The sequence below is a fragment of the Megalobrama amblycephala genome, linkage group LG23 (genome assembly GCF_018812025.1).
Source record: "Megalobrama amblycephala isolate DHTTF-2021 linkage group LG23, ASM1881202v1, whole genome shotgun sequence".
Classification (NCBI taxonomy): domain Eukaryota; kingdom Metazoa; phylum Chordata; class Actinopteri; order Cypriniformes; family Xenocyprididae; genus Megalobrama; species Megalobrama amblycephala.
In genome coordinates, this window is record NC_063066.1 from 14,406,201 (window position 1) to 14,419,203 (window position 13,003).

At 38.8% G+C, this 13,003-nt stretch overlaps 1 protein-coding gene across 7 annotated transcripts in view; it reads left to right on the forward strand.

Moving 5' to 3' along the window:
* Positions 1-13,003, forward strand: part of diaph2 (diaphanous-related formin 2) — a 441,980-nt gene that overhangs the window by 390,986 nt on the left and 37,991 nt on the right. For 6 of the 7 annotated variants that reach the window (XM_048176558.1, XM_048176559.1, XM_048176560.1 and 3 more), the window contains 2 exons: positions 5,410-5,502; positions 7,636-7,686. In XM_048176558.1, the coding sequence (XP_048032515.1) occupies positions 5,410-5,502; positions 7,636-7,686 (144 nt within the window). The remainder of the gene's footprint in view (positions 1-5,409; positions 5,503-7,635; positions 7,687-13,003) is intronic. The other variant, XM_048176561.1, reaches the window with a different exon arrangement.

The window sequence follows — 13,003 nt, forward strand, 5'->3', positions numbered from 1 at the left end:
AGGATGTTTTGAAAGCCCCTATTAGGACGGCAGCAAAAACACGCTGTTTTCGAGGGTCTCTTTAAATGCAAATGAGCTGCTGCTCCCCACCCCAGTTTCAGAAGAGCCTTAACAACTTCTGCTGGTTTTGATACTCTGGCAACAACAAATACTGGAGTGTGGAGAACCTCACAAAGTGATTAGAATTGTCAAAGATGGATAGATACCAATTATGGTTAATGTGTTTAAAGTTACCATTGTATCTGACTGTATTCACAGAGATCAGAGCTATGCCATTGGTTTTATTTTTTAGAAGTAATAAAAGTGCAGTTCTGCATTTTCAGTTCTGCGGTGAGCATTTTCGGGTTAAAAATAACAAGGTCTAGTCTCTGTGAATACAGTAAGAGACAATGGTAGCTTTACCCACATTAGCACATTCAGAAAGGTGATTTGCAATCAAACACATTATAAAGTGTAGTACTTAGCGAGGGTATAAACATGGCGTACTGTGTGCTGCTCACTCAGGGTGGGATCTATGCTAATAGGGCAGAGATCGTCACCAGTGGGGGGGGGGGGCTTTCCCCTACAATGATGTCACTGTAGGGAGAAAACTGGATCAGTGTGTTTTTAGAGACTGCTTCTTAATTATGGGGATTATAAAAAAGGAGTGGGTGGATTTTTGTGATTATAGGGTGGTTGGTTACACCCTGTGTACTCATATTAATGTTCAAACACCATGTAAAAATGAACTTTGCATAATAGGTCCCCTTTAATGCTTTATTTTATTTTATTTACCAATAGAGGTGGTGCTGTTACGGAATCGATGTGGTGTGGTCAGTGTGTGGTGACACACATAAAGTTTGGGGTCAATATGTGAAAGCATTGCAGAAATACAGTAGGTTTATAAAGAAACTCAAAATGGCAGACATAAAGTAAAGCAGACTATGGCAAAATTGGTATCTACTGTATGTTCTCTGCAAGGAATCTATAAAGTGCAGTCTCATGACGAATCAAAATTAATCACAAGCTATTGGCATTTTTTGAAATTTCATTCTAACTTTTGACCACAAGGTGGCATTGTCTCAAAAACATTTTGAGTACCTTCTGGACAAGGTGCCAATGCGTCTGTAAAATATAGCGTGCCAAGACGCCAGTGCGTTTGTAAAATATAGCATTTCACAACAAAATTCAAAATGGCTGATGCCCAAAATGGCTGATATGAGGAAATTTCTGCGGATCAAAAGAGACCAGATTTGATTTTTTGCCAAACTGTCCAGAAGTTATAAGCAAAAATATCAATTTTTCTTATCTCCTGACTAGGTGACATTGTGCCGAAACTGTGCATGTACCCTCTGGTCATGGATGTCATAACACAAACCAAGTTTTGTCTGAAAAGACTAAAGCGTTGATATAGCATAATGTCTTTTTATCGGCATGATACGAAGATGATCTGGTTCGATTTCCGTAAAAATCTGAGTAATAGTCTATGAGGAGTGTGAAGAAGTAGGTTTTTCAGAAAATTCAAAATGGTGGAAAAATGTTCACGAGACAAGGAATCAGAGGAAAAAAAGAATTTCTAGCCCTTGCGATTCAAAAGTTAATAATATAAACATGAGTGCAACGTTGGACATTTGGTGGCGCTAGACGGTTTGTCTTCTATCTGTATTAACACTAACAGACACAGTAGGTATATTTACTTGCATGCATTTTATATATTCGGTCTAATACACTGATTCATCCAAGAACGAAAAAAGTAATGTTTTTTTTTTATGAGTGAGCTGTTGAATCATCCTTTCTATTTGTTCAAAAACTCTGACATTCAGGAAATAAACAACATTGTATTGTTCAGAGATACGAAACAGAAGTTTCTGTTGTGTTATTGTGTTTAGTTATTTTCATTGATAGAGCAACAATACACAAAATAACTGGAAATATTATCTAAAAATGCAAGTTACTCTAAGGGTGCGTTCACACTTGTCATGTTTGGTTCGATTAAAACGAACCCTGGTGCGATTGCTCTGTTAGTGCAGTTCGTTTGAACGTGTGAACGCTGCCATCCAAACCCTGGTGCGCACCAAACAAGCGGACCGAGACCGCTGAAAAGATTGGTCTCGGTCCACCTCCAAACGAACTCTGGTGCGGTTCGAATGATATATGAACGCAACACAGACCAAAGACATGTAAACGAACCAAAAACAGGAAGACGAGACCCTAAAAAGGACAGAATCCTCACGCATGTCGGTTTTTCTTGTCATAGTCGCGAGTTTGCCCATCACAGGCATCAGACGCGCGTCTCCTCACAGCAGATATAGATACAGCTGTACATTTTTTTATTGTTCAAGAAGCCGTTTCACTTCTGTTTCATGCCTACTTTAATGCATCCTGTACTGATGAGATGGAGAAATAATGTAGACCACATGCTCTGGCAATTCCTCTCGGATCCATGTGAAGAGATCATGAGCCCAGCTGGTTCTCGTGGAAGCATGGCCCAAAAGGACATTGTTAATGGAGCAGTCATGGGTCGCTTGGGAGCGTGTTTCCCGTTTTAGTAATTTTGCTTTTTCGTGTCTGAGATCCTCTGAACCCAGCCTTCCCAGCTCTCCTGTCCTGGCCATTGCAGATGATGAATTGTGTTACAGTTAAGCAAGCAAGAAGTAGGACAAATTGATCAAAGTGTCAGGTGCCCCTTGTGATGTCTAGGTCTCCAAAACGAAGGAAATGAGGGAGCTGTCGAGAAGTTTCCGAAATCATGGTGCCTCTAATAAATGTTTACCTGCCCCCTGAACACCCAGATTGGGCATCAGATTGATGTGGACGTGTTTTGAGGACGCAAACTTTGGGATGCAGCTACTTTAGGAACTGTCATTGCTTCCAGAGGACGATGGCATGCTCAGTGCAAAGAGCCAGCGAGATGCATGTCCTGGTTTAAACCAATGAGCAAAGCTATCAGCCAAGGTGTTGAAGAGCAATTAGAGATAAGCCATGCTCGTTCTGCTCTGGTTTGTCCTGGAACAGCTAGTTTAATTAGCTTGATTTAATCTGGGTTGCTCTTAAACACGTGAACCACTTCTTTGATTTTCGAGTAAGGTTCTGGAGTATAAAACGATTCAGTAGGAGCCAAGTTTGAAAAGAGCACAAATCATTTTATTTTACTACTCTATATCCCATTGCTACTGTTTGTTTATTCATTTTAATCATAATATTTTGGCTTTGTTTAACATGTACAGTTGTATCATGTGTAAGTGCTTGTGCTGCTGCTGCTGCTTCCAGCGGAAAATGCACTTGTGCAGTTCTGCCTCAGTGTAGCGAGTGTGTGGCATTTTCTGAAATTAATTATGTAGCCGTGTCAACTTTCTTCCTCTTTATAAATTCAATTTGCTGACTGTCATCTACTTTGACTGTGCGAGGAAACAAAAGATTGATTAACACGCCTGAAACTGCTGCCTAAAGCTACCAGCATCTCCGCCACAGACGTTTTCTCTCTGCCAAGGCAGACGTCGAAATCCCAACCCATTCACTAAATATTTCCAGAGAACAACTCGATCATGTACACAAAAGAATTGATTAAACGATCCCACACGCAACAATAAGTCACAGTAATGATTCTGGTTTAAAATAATGCCTCTGCTGGACCACTATGATATAGTGGGGACCCTCGGTCTCATTAATGCTGGGTAAAGATAGATGACCCAGATAAAAGACCAAAAGATTATTTCTGAACCCCACCGTTGACCGATGCTTTGGATGTTCTGTGCCATATGCCCATGCAAAGAAAAAAAATGCATTAAAACTTTGCAAGTGGAAGTAAAGGAAATACAGTACACTTTCAGTAGGTACAAAAGCTGTCACTGCGGCAGTACCTTTTCAAAAGGTACACAAATGGTACATGCTTAATTTTTTGTGGATTTATCATACTGACATGCTGTCTTATAATATCACACATGCTATTTTTCTCAAACTGTATAAATTAGTCTTTATATATTAAAGGGTACACAACACACACAGTTTCTGCCAATCTCATGTTAATCTTGAGTACCTATAGAGTAGTATAGCATCCTTCATATGTCAGAAGAGTCTTTAGATTTATCATATTCATAAAAGATAGATTTTCTGTTCCGAGTATTTCCGAAAATATCAATGGTCAGCTAAACAAATGTATTTAAATGCACACAATACACCATCGCATTATCCCTGGATAACTTTTGAATTACTATAATGAATATAGCGTATAGTGAATGATGAATAATTTATGAATTCACTACGTTCGTGTTGTTTACATTAAATGCACTTAGGTGCCTATTGCCAACAAAACAGACATTTGAAGCAGTTTTACTTACCACCTGCGGTTCCGACTCATGACTGGGATCATTAGACGCTCTTCCTTTCAGTTTCAAATGATCTGTAAATTCAGCGTAGAACTGGGCCTTGTTTATAAAACCATAAGTGCCGATCCTGAGTGCTCGAGCAGCCACGGAAAAACACGAGATATTCTCCATTCATTTTAACAATTTAATATTTTTTTTCAATAAAAAATTTATTGCAACTATCAAACACAACTTTGTCCTTATTTTGATATCGAGAGCGCATCAATGTAATGTGTGAGCACAAAGCTCTCACCTCCACTTAATGCTGAGTTCTTTGGGAAGCAAGGTTATCTTTCAAGGTTATCTTGTGAGAAATCTGAAGAGTATTTTTGACACAGATACTTTTCCAAAAGTATAAACCAAAAGTTCCACATATACTCCGTTATACGTCCAACTCGTTTTTTGAAACTTTGGCCATGTTTAGCATGAGAATCCAACAAATAAATAAGTCAGAATGCATGAAATAGCATTAGACCCCCCCTTTAAGAAAGAGGTCTGTTTCAAAGAGGATCATCATATTTCTTATTTCTCCATATTCTACTAGAAATGAAATAAATCCAAAATTTGATTGTGGGATTTGTCCTTTCACTGAGTGAGCCGCTCATCTCATTGTCTTTTAGAAGTCAAGCCCCATTTGCCGTGAAGACACGTTGCACTTCGGTGGCATGACCGTTTTCAAGGCACATCCCACTGTCATCGAACAATGATAAAAAGCCCCAGTATTGACCGGCTCCACACTAAATCTTGGTAAAGAGCACTTAGCTCCCCTGTGCAAGCTGCAGAGCGAATACCTGTCAATGGCCATCAGTGAACACTTTCATCCTCTGGCTCCTCTCCATATGTTAGCCACCGCCTCAGAGCGTTCGTGCATTTAGGGAGCAACGTTGTTCTCTTTGCCCTCTGCCCCATTTGCCTTTCCTTATTGCTGTTCTGTTTTTGCTTTTCCTTTTACTCCCACATGGTTTATTGTAGCCTGACAACACTGTGTGGCTGTGTGAGTTGGAGTATATGTGAATGTTTTCTACATGAAAGTGAGCTCTGACAGGCAACTTTGTCCTCTCTACAGAAGGTGACGAGACGGGTGTGATGGACAGCCTGATGGAGGCCTTGCAGTCTGGAGCAGCCTTCCGTGACCGGAGGAAACGAACCCCACGCAATGGTAAGACTGCTTTATACCTGCGCCTCCTCATGCCTTAAATTTGCAGATGCATTTAAATGAATAGTTCACCCACAAATGGAAATTATGTCATTTACTCACCCTCATATTTTTACAAACCTGTATGACCTTTCTGACATGGAATACAAACGGAGACATTTTGAAGTATGTGTCTGTTGTTGTTGTTGTTGTTGTTGTTGTTTAATGCAATTACAAAGAAAGAGCATTAGAGCTTTCTTGCTTTAAAAATGATGCAATAACATAAAAGTATCTTCAGTTTCATTATGTTCCTCAAACAAACCTGTTGTGTGGCTTCAGTAGACTTATATAATGCACTAGTCATATAAACCGCTTTTATAATATTAATTGGTGCTTTTGCATCAAAACATAAAAGCATTTCCCAGTAGTAATTGCCTGCAACAAAAAAAACACCAAAAAGTTTTTGAAAGACATCTCTTATGCTCACCAACATACAGTAAACACAGTAATATTGTCAAATATTATTAAAATTTAAATTACTATTTTCTATTTTAATTAATTTTAAAATGTAATTTTGTTCTGTGTTGGCAGAGCTGAATTTTCAGCAGCCATTACTCCAGTCTTCCTGATTTGTGGCTTTAAGAAACATAAACAGTTGTGCTTTTTTTTTTTTTTTTTTTGGTGGAAACTGTGAAAGGAAAGTTCAAAAGAGCAGCAATGATTTACTTACATTTATTTACTTTTGTAACTTTATAAATGTTCATTTTTGATCAATTTAATGCATTCTTGCTGAATAAAAGAATAAAAAACTAATCAACAACAACTTTTTGAACAATGAAGAACAACAATGTACATTCTTCAAAAAATGTCCTTTTGTGTTCCTCAGAACAGAAGTCATACATTGTTTGGGTGAGAGTGAGAAAGAGAAAATGTTCATTTTTTGGGTGAACTATCCCTTTAACAATGTAAAATTAGGCTCAGTTTTTTTGCCCTTCTGTTGGTCTTCACTCTGAAACTTTTTTATATTGGATTCATTGCCACATTACCATTTATAAGTCACTGATTACAGAAGTTGATTGTAGACTCTGAGTCCTTAGAGGATAGTTTAACATAATCTTAATGTTAACATATTCCATCCTGCCATGATGAATCGTGCTGACCCAAGGGAGGAGAAGCGGACCACCTGCTGTAGGTGCTACGTTGAATTGAAATGCCAAGGACGGGCAGACAAGTGTCTATAACCGCTGTAGCTTTCCAGAACATCCTCGTATGATGGCCCCAATAAGTCACTCTTTTCCCAAAGTCCTTGTCCATGCATGCTTACAGTGCATAAACCCGCTTGTGTATTAGAAATTCTCCTGGGATGTAGTGAGATATATGTTGTGTACAGACTGACAAAAAAAAAAACCTCAGCATCATTAAAAAAGCCAGATAAGAAAAACATGCCAAAAGACATCACTGAGTTTGAGGAGGAAATGCATGGGGGGAAACTTTAGATCGCCATATCAAATGTACCTAATCTCCATATACCAGCATGCTCAGCAGCAATGATTTGTCCCTGCATTATTTTTTTCCTGGCTTTACTTTATCTTGTCTTACAAAAAAGTTCCTCCCATGATCCCTTGTGTCAGTGCTGAGGTCTAATAAGAGGGCATGAATAAGTAAGGTGTCATGCTGTATCAAACCTGTCTCCCACTGAGCGGGGCTGCGAAGCCCCCGAGCGCTGCCCCCTGACAGAGCCTGCCAGCCATCCACCGCCAGGAAGACAGAGCCGCATGCTCAGAGCTCACCTACTCCATCCAGCTCTGTGGCCCAGTCTCCTTGACATCTGTTTGAATAAGACTGACATTTAGGAGAGAAGAGAGTGTGTAGATTAAACCTCACCAGCGCTCTTTCTCTCTCTTCTGTCTCATACTCTGTCTCTTTCTTGCCGTTTGCTTTCTTGTGCTCAGTGTCGCTCATCCTCTCTCTCTCTCTTTCTCTTTCAGCCTTTCTCTTTCTTTTTCTGATGAGTGTGTGGGCTGAGGTTTGACAACACTGAGAGTTTCAGAGTGGATAATTGGTTACGAACTCCTGAAATACCTCTTGTTTGACGTCTCTCCCTCTTTCTCTCTCTCTCTTTTCTGTCTGTCAATTTCTACTTCGTCATTGTTGCAGGTGATCAAAGCCCTTCCTGTTCTGCACCTCGGTGGCCAGGTGCTAACCATGGTAACAAAATGAACCTATGTTTACCCCCTCGCCCTGCTCTTCTACCTATAACACTTGCTTATTGCCCAGACTCAAAAAACATTTTGGTTGAATTCTAAACAATCTATACTGAGCTCCACAACTGGATGTGTATAGGGTAAAAGATAGCTTCTCTCTTGGGCTTTGTTCAGACAGGCTGACAGAAATCAGATTATTATTATTATTATTTGAAATTTTCAAATCAAATATTTTCGTTCCAAAACATATTAATATGCATATTCTTAAAATGATTCAGCCTGAAAAGCCAGGCCAGATATAGAGGTCAAGTAGTTTTTTTGTTGTTGTTATTTGAGTTGACTTAAAACATCATGCAAAATGCATAGCAGTAAATTGAATCTGAATCTCAGCACAGTGCCAATGAAACACAATCAGCATATAACCAAAATTGAAAATAGTAATATAATAATATTTCAAAAGTGATATAAAATAGTAATATAAATTAAGAAGGTGCAGTACAGTAAAACAGGTGCAAAAGGCAGATCACAGTACAAATTACATAATGTACTCTAAAATGCAGAATTGGTTCTTAATCTTTTTGACTCCAAGGCCCCCAATTGTCCACAACATTATTCAAAGGCCACAACAATATTCAAAGAAAAAATCTATATTCATAAAATGTATAAAAATGCCAATTTACATGACTTTTCAGGTCTAAAAATTACTTTTTAGAAATGAAGAAATGAAGGTTTTTGATGAAAACATTCCAGGATTATTCTCCTTATAGTGGATTTCAATGGCTACCAACAGATTGAAGGTCCAAACTGCAGTTTCAGTGCAGCTTCAAGGGCTTTAAACGGTACCAGATGAGTAATAAGGGTCTTATCTAGCGAAACGATCGGTCATTTTCGACAAAAATACAACCGTTTATGCTTTATAAACAAAATATCGCCTTGAACGTACTTTCCGCTTCCGCATTCTTCATAACGCTTACGCTGAATGTCCTACGTCTTCCCTATTCTACTTACGGAAAAAAACGAAACTGGCGCCACATTCGTTCCGTAAGTAGAATAGGGATTTCTTTTCGACTGACGAAAGAAAGACATGAACATCTTGGATGACATGGGGGTGAGTAAATTTATCAGGAAAAGTGTATTTAAAAGTGAACTAATCCTTTAAGGTTGAACCACTGCAGTCACGTCAACTTTTTTAACAATGTCTTTAGTACCTTTCTGGACCTTGAAAGTGGTGGTTAAATTGCTGTCTATGAAGGAGTCATATACGTCTCGGATTTCATCAAAAATATCTTAATTTGTATTCTGAACATGAACAAAGGTCTTATAGGTGTGGAACGACATGAGGGTTAGTAATAAATGACAGAATTTTTGGGTGAATTAACCCTTTAATATATCCAGGGTTTTCAAAACAATATGAAACCTTTGTTCTTTTATGAAAAAAAAAAAATGTGTTTGAGTTGTTTAGTTTATTAAATTAAATAGATTAACAAAAACAAACAAACAAAAATATTAACAAAATTAGATTTGAGTGTAGCGTGAACAAAGCCCTAGAAATATTTGATTCTCAATGCGATTTCATCTGGTCATTGACTGAAGATTATCTAAGAGAGTGTGCTTGATTCATGTTTAATAATTCATTTAGTTCTGATAAAGGAGTGCAGTGGCTGCTTTGTATCCTCTCCAGTAGTCGGAGCTCAGGCTAGTTTTTCCTTTTTCTAGCCATCCTACAGTAGATGACCTAACTAGTGCACCCTTACAGTGATGAAGCATGGCAGCACATCCACGCCTGTGGAAGGCGAATAGAATTTGATCTGTCTGAAGGGTCATTGCTTTCCTTAATTCCCATTCATGGATTATTTTTCCTCTTTACTCTTCCTGTAAAGCTTGCCATTCTTTTTGAGTGTCATCCCATGCACAGAGCACCAAAATGCCCACTTTTTAATAGATTCTAGCCTTGCTCTGCCCTGGCCTACTTTAGAATCTCTATGACAGAGCTTTATTGCATACAGTCTCGCGCAATAGTGTGTGTGTGTGTGTGGGTCTTTAAAGAGCGTGTATGCCAGTTTCTTATATTCTTTATGCCTGAAATGATTTGTTAATATGTGCACGGCACAGAATCTCCTCACCTTTATGCTTTGCACGCCTGTGAATAGCACTGCTACAGAAATGCCTGTTAAAGTACCATACTGAACCCATTGGTGAATATGTACATTATTTATGATGTCAGTGAATATGTTTTATCATGTTGCTTTCTGCTGTATGACTGATATGCTACTTGAACCATTCAGAATATATCAGTATGAATTCAATGTCTGGATCAGCAGGGTCCGTATATGTTATTATGCTCTTTGGCTCCAGATTCAGTGACCTGATCCTGAGCGAGACTTGAAGGCCTTTTGTTAGAATCAGCATTTGTCGGAGTTTTTAAGATTAACCTCATCTCTCACACAGAGTTGACATTGGCTAGTACTTTTTTTATGAACCAGACGTGTGACACACATATACATATACTATTCACACAGCTTTGGCACAACTTTTTACAAAGATGTACGAAGATACACAGATTTATACATTCATATGTGATATCATTTGAAAGCTTAACAACCAACTTTTTAAAGAAATATTAGTCAGACAAGCTACTCATGCTTGATGGTGATAGGTAAGTGCTACCGAAAGAGATTACTGCTTGCACATTCGTTTCGTTTCCACTATTGGAGGAACCAACTGGCAGTGGCTTCTGCTTTCTTCTCTGTGAGTGATTTACAGTGTACAGAGTTAAACCTTTAGGCATTGTGAGTAGAGAGTGACATTAAAATTATAAATGACACAATTAAGTGTTGTTTTAATGATCTAAGACACCTTTACTTTAGGACACTTTTTGATGTGCCTGATTTGAGGACAGTTATCTGCTTTAACACTCTGTGAAAACCTGTTGAAAAAGCTACTTTGCAACTGTAGTTTGCCAATTTGCAAGCTACTCATGATTCGTAGCTAAAGGAATACTTGTAATTATTTAATCACCCTTATGTCATCCCAAACCTGTATTTTATTTCCCACAGAAGAAAAAAGCATACAGGTTTGGCTGAGTAATGTGAGTAAATGATGACATAATTTTCATTTCTGGGTAAAAACTATCACTTTAAAATGCAGCTTTAGATAAGCAAAATCCTGAAACGAAGTAGGATGTCCATCAGCTCTAGTCAAACGGTTTAGTCATTTAGCATTTTAAGTGTAGTTGCATTAATAATGCATGTAACAAAGAAACCAGCCAAACATGACAAACGCTAGGCATACAAGTTCTACTAATTAGGCTCTAAAGCATTGGTGCATTGATGTAGGTCAGTGTGCTACAGCCTTAGGGCAGCAGACTGCATTTTTATTTAGGTAACACAACCATGAGCATGCAGCCATTTCAGTTCAAGATCAGACCCAAGGCAAGCACTGTGTCAGTACAGATACGGTAAATAGGTAATCCATTTTAAATAGTGTTGTAAATTCAAAACTCAGGGGAAGAAAAAGATGTCTGCAAGACCGATTTAATGCAGGTTCCCTGGTCAGATCTGACCTATATTTTGCTTTTGGGTTTTGTAAATACTGTCAGTATGCTTAGCTTTGCTCACCAATCGTATAACAAAGATGCGGTTCTTACACAATAGCATGAATTGACTCGTATCACACTGTGTTTCGGTGACTTTTTTGCCGTTCAATGGTGTTCAGTTGTTGCTTTGATGTGGAGTGTTCAGCCTTCAAGTGTTTTCTTGTTTGAAAACTCAAGGAGGTTTATCTTGTTGGTTTGTTCCGAGAAACACTTGTGATGCAATTCATTGTATTAAGATGGCAAATATGATTATCCTTTTTTAGCTAATGTATTTAGAAACTTTCGATGGTGGATTTTTATATTTATATGAGTTAAAGCTCTGCACTGACCTCAGAGGTAACCTTGAAAGGGGTATTTTGTGATGAAGCCTTCCGCCTGGGCCACTCTACACTAAAAATCTTCTGTTTGAATGCCAAGAGTACTCTAGTAGATTGTTGGATACAGACAGGTAGCTGCTCATACATCCTTGGCATCGATTTCCCTGGTCACAGATGAAAGCCACAGGCTGAGTAGCTCTTTCATATGGGGCATCCCAAAAGGCACATCAATCAGATTTTTGAGGGAGACAATTTTATTTATTTACTGCCTTCCCAAGTCATTAAAACCTAACCTTCCCTTCCTGGGCTTTCACCTTCATTCTTTCGTTCATCAAAAGTTTCCTTGGGTTCAGGGATTCCTGATTGACTTTGATTTGTAGAGAAATGGTTTATTAAAAACAGATGCAATGATATAATGCATGCCAAGTTTATTGGGATTTGAACCCCAGTGTCTATTCTGCCCCTGGCCTACTAGTTAATTCACCCAGGCAGAGGAGAAAGTGAGCCTTGTATGTTTAATGAAGATTAAATTACCTATTTTCAGTCATGAAATTTTAAAAGCAGAAAAGGGATGAATCTGTGAAGTAGCAAATGAGAAAGACAGGAGGAAGATGGTAGAGAATACGAAAGCCGGACAAAGATTAAGTTTTTTTTTTTTTTTTTTTTCCCTCCCTTCTTCCCTTCCACTGTCACATAGTAAATGATCTCCCCATAATTTGTTCCTTACCTCTGCCTCTTAATGAAGCATGACCATTTTTGTACTTCATCCCTGTCTTTACCCCATTGTTTTCACTGTCATATGGCTTCCTTGACGTATTGACAGAAACACATCCTTTGTTACTGCAATAATTAATCAGTTATCATGTTAACTGTGATTGCAAATCCCTTAGCAATTAATCCCTGATCCCTCCACTTCCTTTTTACACGCACCAAACCAGCCACCTACACACTTTATCTTCACTCTCACACCCACATCCGTTAGATAGTAGTGTTGCCTGTAACACTTTTCGCCTGACAGCTAAGATCCCCACTTCCCCAAACCTCAAGCATTCCACTTCAGGGTGTTGATAGATGTTATTCATGTAGCTCACCCCAGGGCACTCCTGCAGGAAGAAGGGCTAACGTGATTTGCTCAGGGCTGAAGGGACCAGAGGGTAGTGCACTCGGTAATGGCGTGGATGACTTAGTAGATCCCAGATATCAATAAGGAAAAGTGCTGCACAGTGACGCTTTCTCAAGACTTATCACCTGCTCGTGATAGATAAGGATGTTTTTCTTCAGAAGAAAGGGTGGAGTCGCATGGAACGGGGATGAGAGGCCATGGAAAAATGGTGAAAAAAGTTTAAATCCAAAAGTAAAGATGTGTTCTGTCAAAGTTTAGATGGATAGAGAGGATCGGAGGACCCTGT